The 12,500-nt window shown below is 45.8% G+C and overlaps 2 protein-coding genes across 2 annotated transcripts in view; one reads left to right on the forward strand and one right to left on the reverse strand.

Moving 5' to 3' along the window:
- Positions 1–12,500, forward strand: part of LOC137640694 (uncharacterized) — an 82,967-nt gene that overhangs the window by 34,969 nt on the left and 35,498 nt on the right. The window lies entirely within an intron of this gene.
- The window catches only part of LOC137641279 (uncharacterized), a 3,192-nt gene continuing 16 nt past the window's right edge, over positions 9,325–12,500 (reverse strand). Inside the window, exons 1-2 of the mRNA XM_068373708.1 lie at positions 12,121–12,500; positions 9,325–11,796 (exon numbers count right to left, since the gene is read on the reverse strand). The exon at positions 12,121–12,500 is cut by the window's right edge and continues 16 nt beyond it. Coding sequence (XP_068229809.1) covers positions 9,325–11,796; positions 12,121–12,500 — 2,852 coding nt within the window. The remainder of the gene's footprint in view (positions 11,797–12,120) is intronic.

Raw genomic sequence — 12,500 nt, forward strand, 5'->3', positions numbered from 1 at the left:
TCTCTCTCTCTCTCTCTCTCTCTCTCTCTCTCTCTCTCAGGGAAAGAAAACGACTTGGCACAGGTGAGACGCTAGTTTGAATTATTTTAATAAATGTTACCACACACACACATCTATATATATATATATATATATATATATTCAAATAAGCCATATATATTTTTGATACATTAATGTCTGGATTCTCTTAACGACCTCGGGATCAGAGCCCCAGGCGAAATCACACAAAGACAAGAGCTTGGCTCCGGCCGGGAATCGAACCCTGGTCGGCAAGCTTGTACAGACAGTGACTAACCCACTTGGCCACGAAGAAAGATAAAAGTCAATGACAATTCTTCTGTACTTATACCTGTCCAATTCAGGTATTTTGTACTTAGAATTGAAATCAACCCACCTTCACCATCGTAGCTAATTGGTAGTTTGTTACTTGGCATTCAATTTATGATAAATTTTGCACATTTTTACGTGTTTTTCATATTGAATATGAAAAACACGTAAAAATGTGCAAAATTTATCATATATATATATATATATATATGTGTGTGTGTGTGTGTGTGTGTATATATGCATATATATATATATATATATATACACACACATATATATATATATATATATACATATACATATACATATATATGTATGCATGCGTTCTGTATGCAGCCACATACAAACCATACACAGATACATATGCATATGCATATATATATATATATATATATTTGTGTGTATGTCAGTAGCTGTGTGCAGTACAGTAACCCTATTATATAAATCAGATTCACACTTTTAACCGTCGTGTAGAACACTATTATTGATGACGTAGATTTTGAACTAAATTGCAAAACTACAGCTGGTGTTGGATCGCAACGATGCGATTAATGAAACTTTCGAAATGACAGACTGCCACGTGTTCCGGTATACTCGCGCGAACGAATTGCTAACACGATTGAAAAAAAAAGGAAAAAGTCATTGTATTGAAGCTCAGTTGATTAAGAGAAGTCATTGGAAGTGAATGGCCCAGTATGCTTCTTCTTCTTTTCCTTCTTCTTCTCCTTCTTCTTCTTCTTTGTGTGCATCTTTTCCCACTGCTATGTGGGGTCGATGTTTCTGGCCAGTGTTCTCCATCTGCCTCTTTCCTACACTTTCTCTTCTTCTTCTTCTTCTTTGTCTACGTCTTTTCCCACTTCTATGTGGGGTCGATGTTTCGGGGCAGCGTTCTCCATCTACCTCTGTCCTACACTTTCTCTTCTTCTTCTTCTTCTTCTTCTTTGTCTACATCTTTTCCCACTTCTATGTGGGGTCGATGTTTCTGGCCAGCGTTCTCCATCTACCTCTATCCCACACTTCCTCTTCTTCTTCTTTGTCTACATCTTTTCCCACTTCTATGTGGGGTCGATGTTTCTGGCCAGTGTTCTCCATCTACCTCTGTCCTACACTTTCTCTTCTTCTTCTTCTTTGTCTACGTCTTTTCCCACTTCTATGTGGGGTCGATGTTTCTGGCCAGCGTTCTCCATCTACCTCTATCCCACACTTCCTCTTCTTCTTCTTTGTCTACATCTTTTCCCACTTCTATGTGGGGTCGATGTTTCTGGCCAGCGTTCTCCATCTACCTCTATCCCACACTTCCTCTTCTTCTTCTTTGTCTACATCTTTTCCCACTTCTATGTGGGGTCGATGTTTCGGGGCAGCGTTCTCCATCTACCTCTGTCCTACACTTTCTCTTCTTCTTCTTCTTCTTCTTCTTCTTTGTCTACATCTTTTCCCACTTCTATGTGGGGTCGATGTTTCGGGGCAGCGTTCTCCATCTACCTCTGTCCTACACTTTCTCTTCTTCTTCTTCTTCTTCTTCTTCTTTGTCTACATCTTTTCCCACTTCTATGTGGGGTCGATGTTTCGGGGCAGCGTTCTCCATCTACCTCTGTCCCACACTTTCTCTTCTTCTTATTCTTCTTCTTCTTCTTTGTCTACATCTTTTCCCACTTCTATGTGGGGTCGATGTTTCGGGGCAGCGTTCTCCATCTACCTCTGTCCCACACTTTCTCTTCTTCTTATTCTTCTTCTTCTTCTTTGTCTACATCTTTTCCCACTTCTATGTGGGGTCGATGTTTCGGGGCAGCGTTCTCCATCTACCTCTGTCCCACACTTTCTCTTCTTCTTCTTCTTCTTTATCTACATCTTTTCCCACTTCTATGTGGGGTCGATGTTTCTGGTCAGCTTTCTCCATCTACCTCTGTCCCACATTTCATCACCGGTTAATCCCTTTGATCGAAGGTCATCCTTGATGCAGTCCATTCACCTTCGCTTTGGGCTCCCTCTCCTTCTCGTTCCCTGTAATTCCATTTCCATTACTCCAATATGGCCAGTGAAGAATGGCCCAGTATACAGTATACAGAATACAGTATACAGTATTTATCAGTTGAAAATGCTTCTGTGATTCAATTGTACATGACTGTAAGAATGATTGATCGCCACCTCTCTTCTAAATTTAACGTGCTTTAGGAGAAATTCCTTTTAACCAAAAGCCTATATGTGTATAGCATATATATATATATATATATATCATAGGGTTATTCTGAACAATCTCCCTTATATAATAAAGAGCAAGTGTTTGTCTATATATATATATATATATATGTGTGTGTGTGTGTGTGTGTGTGTGTGTATAGACAAACACTTGCTCTTTATTATATAAGGGAGATTGTCCAGAATAACCCTATGATATATATACTATACACATATAGGCTATTCGGTAAAAGAAATTTCTTATTTAATAAAGGGCAAGTGTTTGTCTATATACATTATATATATATATATATATATATATATGAATTACAGGTGAAGATATAATATTTGGTGTGCAGCAGGGTCCAAAAAACATCAGTTAACAGGCCATAATTTATTTAGAGACGTTTCGAACATTGCAATGTTCATTATCAATCTGTAAAAGATATAAATATAAAATTCTTAAAATTTGTACAATAATTTAAAACAAAATAGTAAAAGAGTATTAAAACATTATTGATTTTATAACGAAAATTCGTAAAAAACTAAAACAGTAAAACAAAAGAGAACCAGTGCTCACCAGACCATCCATAGGAAAAGATGATGAACGAATGAGTAAAAATTGTTACCCACCTATGACTTCAGTTATATATATATATATATATATGTGTGTGTGTGTGTGTGTGTATACATGGCCTGTCTCTTCCACATTGTCAATGCTATCCTTGGGCAGCCTTTAAACCTTAAACCTGTTGCCGTCGTTGTAGGTCTTTGGAGCCGTAAGGATCTCCCACACCTCACTCGGTGTTGTCCCAACACATTGGAATCAGACCTGAAAAATATCATCATTTTATTTTAAATATTAATTATACTTATCAAATAGAACATTTCCTAAATAAGGTATATTTTCAATCAAATCTCCCATCTATAATAAAAGAGCAATTGTATGACATATATATATATATATATATATATACAGTATATATATATATATATATATATATATATGTATATATATTTCATTCATATATTCTAATACCATTACTACCTCCAGAAAAACGCAAATTAGGGTTTCGCCCTCACCAAAGGGCTCATCAGGTGGGTTTTGCCTACTTCCTTTTTAGCAGGCTTGGTTCCCACGACCCTCATTCCCTCCCTTTTTTTTTTATCATCATCTCAACAATTCAAAATTCATCAGTAAAATGTCATGATAATTAATAATAAATGCTGAAAAAGAGAAACAAATTGAATCATCAGTATCAGCCGGGCGGTTAAGCCAAGCGTCATCATTGGCCTGGCGGTTAAGCCAAGCGTCATCATTGGCCGGGCGGTTAAGCCAAGCGTCATCATTGGCCGGGCGGTTAAGCCAAGCGTCATCATTGGCCGGGCGGTTAAGCCAAGCGTCATCATTGGCCGGGCGGTTAAGCCAAGCGTCAGTATGTGCCGGGCGGTTAAGCCAAGCGTCATCATTGGCCGGGCGGTTAAGCCAAGCGTCATCATTTGCCGGGCGGTTAAGCCAAGCGTCATCATTGGCCGGGCGGTTAAGCCAAGCGTCATCATTGGCCGGGCGGTTAAGCCAAGCGTCATCATTGGCCGGGCGGTTAAGCCAAGAGTCATCATTGGCCGGGCGGTTAAGCCAAGCGTCATCATTGGCCTGGCGGTTAAGCCAAGCGTCATCATTGGCCGGGCGGTTAAGCCAAGCGTCATCATTGGCCGGGCGGTTAAGCCAAGCGTCAGTATATGCCGGGCGGTTAAGCCAAGCGTCATCATTGGCCGGGCGGTTAAGCCAAGCGTCATCATTGGCCTGGCGTTTAAGCCAAGCGTCATCATTGGCCGGGCGGTTAAGCCAAGCGTCATCATTGGCCGGGCGGTTAAGCCAAGCGTCAGTATGTGCCGGGCGGTTAAGCCAAGCGTCATCATCGGCCGGGCGGTTAAGCCAAGCGTCATCATCGGCCGGGCGGTTAAGCCAAGCGTCATCATCGGCCGGGCGGTTAAGCCAAGCCTCATCATTTGCCGGGCGGTTAAGCCAAGCGTCATCATCGGCCGGGCGGTTAAGCCAAGCGTCATCATCGGCCGGGCGGTTAAGCCAAGCGTCATCATTGGCCGGGCGGTTAAGCCAAGCATCATCATCGGCCGGGCGGTTAAGCCAAGCGTCATCATCGGCCGGGCGGTTAAGTCAAGCGTCGTCATCGGCCGGGCGGTTAAGCCAAGCGTCAGTATGTGCCGGGCGGTTAAGCCAAGAGTCAGTATGTGCCGGGCGGTTAAGCCAAGCGTCATCATTGGCCAGGCGGTTAAACCAAGCGTCATCATTGGCCGGGCGGTTAAGCCAAGCGTCAGTATATGCCGGGCGGTTAAGCCAAGCATCATCATTGGCCGGGCGGTTAAGCCAAGCGTCAGTATGTGCCGGGCGGTTAAGCCAAGCATCATCTTTGGGCGGGCGGTTAAGCCAAGCATCATCATTGGCCGGGCGGTTAAGCCAAGCGTCATCATTGGCCAGGCGGTTAAGCCAAGCGTCATCATTGGCCGGGCGGTTAAGCCAAGCGTCAGGATGTGCCGGGCGGTTAAGCCAAGCGTCATCATTTGCCGGGCGGTTAAGCCAAGCATCATCTTTGGCCGGGCGTCATCATTGGCCGGACGTCATCATTGGCCGGGCGGTTAAGCCAAGCGTCATCTTTGACCGGGTGGTTAAGCCAAGCGTCATCATTGGCCGGGCGGTTAAGCCAAGCGTCATCATTGGCCGGGCGGTTAAGCCAAGCGTCATCATTGGCCGGGCGGTTAAGCCAAGCGTCATCATCGGCCGGGCGGTTAAGCCAAGCGTCATCATTGGCCGGGTGGTTAAGCCAAGCGTCATCATTGGCCGGGCGGTTGAGCCAAGCGTCAGTATGTGCCGGGCGGTTAAGCCAAGCGTCATCATTGGCCGGGCGGTTAAGCCAAGCGTCATCATTGGCTGGGCGGTTAAGCCAAGCGTCAGTATGTGCCGGGCGGTTAAGCCAAGCATCATCTTTGGCCGGGCGGTTAAGCCAAGCGTCATCATTGGCCGGGCGGTTAAAGCCAAGCGTCATCATTGGCCGGGCAGTTAAGCCAAGCGTCATCATCGGCCTGTCGGTTAAGCCAAGCGTCATCATTGGCCGGGCAGTTAAGCCAAGCGTCATCATTGGCCGGGCGGTTAAGCCAAGCGTCAGTATGTGCCGGGCGGTTAAGCCAAGCGTCATCATTGGCCGGGCGGTTAAGCCAAGCGTCATCATTGGCCGGGCGGTTAAGCCAAGCGTCATCATTGGCCGGGCGGTTAAGCCAAGCGTCATCATTGGCTGGGCGGTTAAGCCAAGCGTCATCATTGGCCGGGCGGTTAAGCCAAGCGTCAGTATGTGCCGGGCGGTTAAGCCAAGCATCATCTTTGGCCGGGCGGTTAAGCCAAGCGTCATCATTGGCCGGGCGGTTAAGCCAAGCGTCATCATTGGCCGGGCGGTTAAGCCAAGCGTCATCATTTGCCGGGCGGTTAAGCCAAGCGTCAGTATGTGCCGGGCGGTTAAGCCAAGCGTCATCATTTGCCGGGCGGTTAAGCTAAGCATCATCTTTGGCCGGGCGTCATCATTGGCCGGGCGGTTAAGCCAAGCGTTATCATTGGCCGGGCGGTTAAGCCAAGCGTCATCTTTGGCCGGGCGGTTAAGCCAAGCGTCATCATTGGCCGGGCGGTTAAGCCAAGCGTCATCATTGGCCGGGCGGTTAAGCCAAGCGTCATCATTGGCCGGGCGGTTAAGCCAAGCGTCAGTATGTGCCGGGCGGTTAAGCCAAGCGTCATCATTGGCCGGGCGGTTAAGCCAAGCGTCATCATTGGCCAGGCGGTTAAGCCAAGCGTCATCATCGGCCGGGCGGTTAAGCCAAGCGTCATCATTGGCCGGGCGGTTAAGCCAAGCATCATCATCGGCCGTGCGGTTAAGTCAAGCGTCATCATCGGCCGGGCGGTTAAGCCAAGCGTCATCATTGGCCGGGCGGTTAAGCCAAGCATCATCATTGGCCGGGCGGTTAAGCCAAGCGTCATCATTGGCCGGGCGATTAAGCCAAGCGTCAGTATGTGCCGGGCGGTTAAGCCAAGCGTCATCATTGGCCGGGTGGTTAAGCCAAGCGTCATCATTGGCCAGGCGGTTAAGCCAAGCGTCATCATTGGCCGGGCGGTTAAGCCAAGCGTCATCATTGGCCGGGCGGTTAAGCCAAGCGTCATCATTGGCCGGGCGGTTAAGCCAAGCGTCATCATTGGCCGGGCGGTTAAGCCAAGCCTCATCATCGGCCGGGGGTTAAGCCAAGCGTCATCATTGGCCGGGCGGTTAAGCCAAGCCTCATCATCGGCCGGGGGGTTAAGCCAAGCGTCATCATTGGCCGGGCGGTTAAGCCAAGCATCATCATTAGCCGGGCGGTTAAGCCAAGCGTCATCATCCAAGCGTCATCATTGGCCGGGCGGTTAAGCCAAGCGTCATCATTGGCCGGGCGGTTAAGCCAAGCATCCTCTTTGGCCGGGCGGTTAAGCCAAGCGTCATCATTGGCCGGGCGGTTAAGCCAAGCGTCATCATTGGCCGGGCGGTTAAGCCAAGCGTCATCATTGGCCGGGCGGTTAAGCCTAGCATCATCTTTGGCCGGGCGGTTAAGCCAAGCGTCATCATTGGCCGGGCGGTTAAGCCAAGCGTCATCATTGGCCGGGCGGTTAAGCCAAGCGTCATCATTGGCCGGGCGGTGAACCCAAGCGTCATCATTTGCCGGGCGGTTAAGCCAAGCGTCATCATCGGTCGGGCGGTTAAGCCAAGCGTCATCATCGGCCGGGCGGTTAAGCCAAGCGTCATTATTGGCCGGGCGGTGAAGCCTAGCGTCATCATTGGCCGGGCGGTGAAGCCTAGCGTCCTAATTGGCCGGGCGGTTAAGCCAAGCGTCAGTATGTGCCGGGCGGTTAAGCCAAGCATCATTATTGGCCGGGCGGTTAAGCCAAGCGTCATCATTGGCCGGGCGGTTAAGCCAAGCGTCATCATTGGCCGGGCGGCTAAGCCAAGCGTCATCATTGGCCGGGCGGTTAAGCCAAGCGTCATCATTGGCCGGGCGGCTAAGCCAAGCGTCATCATTGGCCGGGCTGTTAAGTCAAGCGTCATTATCGACCGGGCGGTTAAGCCTAGCGTCATCATTGGCCGGTTAAGCCAAGCGTCATCATTGGCCGGGCGGTTAAGCCAAGCGTCATCATTGTCCGGGTGGTTAAGCCAAGCGTCAGTATGTGCCAGGGCGGTTAAGCCAAGCGTCATCATTGGCCGGGCGGTGAAGCCAAGTGTCATCATTGGCCGGGCGGTTAAGCATAGAGTCATCATCGGCTGGGCGGTTAAGCCAAGCTTCATCATCGGCCGGGCGGTTAAGCCAAGCGTCATCATTGGCTGGGCGGTTAAGCCAAGCGTCATCATCGGCCGGGCGGTTAAGCCAAGCGTCATCATCGGCCGGGCGGTTAAGCCAAGCGTCATCATTGGCCGGGCGGTGAAGCCAAGCGTCATCATTTGCCGGGCGGTTAAGCTAAGCGTCATCATTTGCCGGGCGGTTAAGCCAAGCGTCATCATTTGCCGGGCGGTTAAGCCAAGCGTCATCATTGGCCGGGCGGTTAAGCCTAGCGTCAGTATGTGCTGGGCGGTTAAGCCAAGCGTCATCATTGGCCGGGCGGTTAAGCCAAGCATCATTATCGGCCCAGAAAACTAAACAATAAAATACTGTTCCTTAAAAAAATATTCCTTTTACAAAATAAAAAAAAAAATTCATTCCTTTCACAAAAGGAAATAAGAATTTATTCCTTTCAAAATAAAAATTATATATTATTCCTTTCACAAAACTAAAAAAAAAAAAATGTCACAAAATTATAATCCTTTAAAAAAATACATCAACTTAATCTCGAGTGCTGCCATCACCAAAACTTCCTCTGCTGCCCTGCCCCCATCCTTTCTTGAACCCTCCATCAGCTGCTGCAGCCATTGGATGAGCACCTGTTCAGACAGACCTCGGTTGAAGAGACACAGCTTCCTTCTTCAGCATTTAAGGACAAGTCTACTGCATACTAGAAGAAGCCTAGCTCGTTCCCTCTGCAAAGCCGGTCTTCTAGATTATTCCCCCAGAACCACCCGAAGGTTGGTATCCGGAAGAATAGATCCAGATATCCGACCATTTGTACACTTGACAAACGTCCTGTACTTGTTCACCAAGGTACATAGCATACTGGAACGCGCCAGGTTTCTTCCCTCTGCAAAGACTGTTGTCCTCGAGTTTATTATAAGTATCGTAATTCAAGCTGGATATTTAAACCTTGCATCCCTCAAGCTGGGCAGTCCTTCCAAGCCTCCTCCTTCTAGCTGGGCAGTCAATCAGTCAGGCCAAAGATCCAGAGGGGGGGGGGGGGGGGGGAAAGCATCATCTACTTTTGGAACTGGTGTCTTGAACTTGTCCTGAATAGGTTGAGCGCAATTATCTGAAGGTTTGGTCCTGGCAACACTCGGCTAAATCTCCTTTTCCTCACAAAATAAACTGAAATTAAACTTCGATGAAAAATAATTTCAATCAATTCAAAACTCAACAGAATTTTTTTTTTATTATTATTATTTTTTTTAGATTTTTTTTTTTTTTTAGATTTTTTATTTTTTTTTAGATTTTTTAATTTTTTTTAGATTTTTTTTTTTTAGATTTTTTATTTTTTTTTAGATTTTTTTTTTTTTTTAGATTTTTTTTATTTTTTTTTAGATTTTTTTTTATTTTGGGGGGGTTTTTGTTTGTCGTATTGTTTTTTTCCATCCCTTCGCTGATCCAAGTATTAATTTAGCGAAATTTCCTCAGAAGCCCATCGATATGAGTAGCTGCTAATTGAACCTGCTCGATGGTACCACTAATGGTGATGAAATTAATTTTGTTTTGCCATGGGAGCTTTATTAAGCTGACGCCACTCTGCCGGGTGATTTCCGTCACCGTCCTTCCGTCCAATCCATATATGACTCTGTGGAACTGCCTTGGGACGTCCAAGTCGACAGTCACGTGCCCCTCGACGTCATAGTCCCTTGTGGTGTAAACTCCAACCTTTGCACCTTGGAAGATGATATGGCTGCCAGATCCACCGCAGATTGTCGAGTTAAAGAACCCATCTGTACCTCTTCCTGTATGGGGTGAGGAAGAAACCCTTTTATGATTCTCGGGTTCCAGGTCAAAGACGATAGGTTTGCGAGCAGGTTTTTTCTTTGCAATCTTCTCTTCCTTTTGCTTTTCCTCCTTTTCCTTTTGGAGTTTCTGCTCTCCCCGGAGGCAGTTGACAGGGACAGCTCCTTTTGAGGCTAGTAGTCTGCCCAATACCTGACCCAAACCAGATATCCCTCCGTCAGGCTCGTTCTCCAACTCCTCCTTGTGTCCGTTGGCAAGCAGGTCCTCTGCCTTAACTACATTGTCTTCCCCTTTTTTATTGACAATGACATCCATTTGGACATCTTCCTTGTGTTCATCCATCTTAACATCCATTTGGACATCTTCCTTATGTCCATCCATCTTAACATCAATTTGGACATCTTCCTTATGTCCATCCATCTTAACATCCATTTGGACATCTTCCTTGTGTCCATCCATCTTAACATCCATTTGGACATCTTCCTTGTGTCCATCCATCTTAACATCCATCTCGGTCGAGATTTTTAAACCTGATCTTCTAAGTTTCACTTTCCTTATTCCAGGTTTGTTTTCATCTTTTTTCTTATCTCTCTCTTCAAGTTTCTCCTTGAGTAAAGAGGTGATTTCATTTGCGGCAAGCAGCTCGTCCTTCATACCAATATTTTCTTTGGTGATTTGGACGATCCTGTTCTCTGCCACTTCCTTACTAGAACTTAAATGGCCGATGCGTTCCTGGAGAGAATCTCTCTCCTTGGCTATGGAAGTCCTCGTCTCCTTTAGTTCGCCAATCTCTTCTAGAGCCTTAGACAACTCATCTTCCAGCCTATAGACTTCCTTCTTAACGTCTTTTAACGTCTTTACGAGGCAACTGTAATTTCCCTCATTTGTCAAGTTTTCCATCCTGGCCTCAGTCAGGCTAATTTCCAACCTCTCTTTCTCTGTTGCCATCTCTCTGATAATCTGCATTTGCTTTTCATTTGTCTCATTCAGTTCATCTATTTCTGCCTCAAATACAGATTCCAGGCGATGAATAGAGGCCACCTTTTCACGATCAACTTCTTGTAGTTTCTCGCCGAATTCTAGGTGGTTTTGCTCCATCTCACATAATTTATTTAAATGTTCTTTCTTGAGACATTCTAATTCATCCAAGAGGCATTTGTACCTTTCATTCCAGTTCATATCATTCATCCTTGCCTCAGTTAGGCTCTTTTCAAGTACATTTCTCTCCACTGAAATCTCCCCAATCACTTCGATCTTCTCATGAACTATCTTTTTTAGTTCTCTGTTGTCTTGGCGAGCTTTTTCCAATTGTTCTGTAAGTTCAATGATTATCTGGTCCTTCTCGGTCATCTCAGTTTGATATTCTCCAATGACAACTTTTTGATTGAAGAGTTCCTTTTTCAGATTTTCCTTTGTTAGTTCCAGGTCGTCATTAATGTTTGTCAAATTGTCCATCTCGATTTTCCTATCGATTTGAAGAGCTCCAATGACGTTAGAGAGACGTTGATTCTCTGCTAACAACTCTTCTTTCTCTGCTAAGACTCTCGACTCTACTTCCTTTCTAGAGGTGATTTCCCTTTCCTTCTCGGTCAACTCAGTTTGATATTTTCCTAGGACAACTTTTTGATTGAAGAGTTCCTTTTTCAGATTTTCCTTTGTTAGTTCCAGGTCGTCATTAATGTTTGTCAAATTGTCAATCTCGATTTTCCTATCGATTTGAAGAGCTCCAATGACGTTAGAGAGACGTTGATTCTCTGCTAACAACTCTTCTTTCTCTGCTAAGACTCTCGACTCTACTTCCTTTCTAGAGGTGATTTCCCTTTCCTTCTCGGTCAACTCAGTTTGATATTCTCCAATGACAACTTTTTGATTGAAGAGTTCCTTTTTCAGATTTTCCTTTGTTAGTTCCAGGTCGTCATTAATGTTTGTCAAATTGTCCATCTCGATTTTCCTATCGATTTGAAGAGCTCCAATGACGTTAGAGAGACGTTGATTCTCTGCTAACAACTCTTCTTTCTCTGCTAAGACTCTCGACTCTACTTCCTTTCTAGAGGTGATTTCCCTTTCCTTCTCGGTCAACTCAGTTTGATATTTTCCTAGGACAACTTTTTGATTGAAGATTTCCTTTTTCAGATTTTCCTTTGTTAGTTCCAGGTCGTCATTAATGTTTGTCATATTGTCCATCTCGATTTTCCTATCGATTTGAAGAGCTCCAATGACGTTAGAGAGACGTTGATTCTCTGCTAACAACTCTTCTTTCTCTGCTAAGACTCTCGACTCTACTTCCTTTCTAGAGGTGATTTCCCTTTCCTTCTCGGTCAACTCAGTTTGATATTTTCCTAGGACAACTTTTTGATTGAAGATTTCCTTTTTCAGATTTTCCTTTGTTAGTTCCAGGTCGTCATTAATGTTTGTCATATTGTCCATCTCGATTTTCCTATCGATTTGAAGAGCTCCAATGACGTTAGAGAGACGTTGATTCTCTGCTAACAACTCTTCTTTCTCTGCTATGAATCTCGACTCGACTTCCTTTCTAGAGCTGATTTCCCTTTCCAGGGAAATGATGCGTTCCTCCATTCTCCTCTGAATACTCTCCTCCTCCTCCTCTCTCTTCGGTCCCGTTTTCTCTGATGGTCCTCCTCCCACCTTCTCCTCCATCCCGCCCTCAGAGTTTAGAGGCTTCGAAGTCCTTAGCCAAGAGGTCATCCTATACATTAAGGATCCTTCCTCTTCTGGTTCCATGAAAACCACACCACCCACTTTCTTCTGAACTTGAAGATGGCCAGTAGTAGACTGGGACATCTTGTTTGTTCTTCCTTGTTGTAAGCTGCTGAATATTCCTG

This window comes from Palaemon carinicauda, chromosome 5, assembly GCF_036898095.1.
Source record: "Palaemon carinicauda isolate YSFRI2023 chromosome 5, ASM3689809v2, whole genome shotgun sequence".
In the NCBI taxonomy this organism is placed as follows: domain Eukaryota; kingdom Metazoa; phylum Arthropoda; class Malacostraca; order Decapoda; family Palaemonidae; genus Palaemon; species Palaemon carinicauda.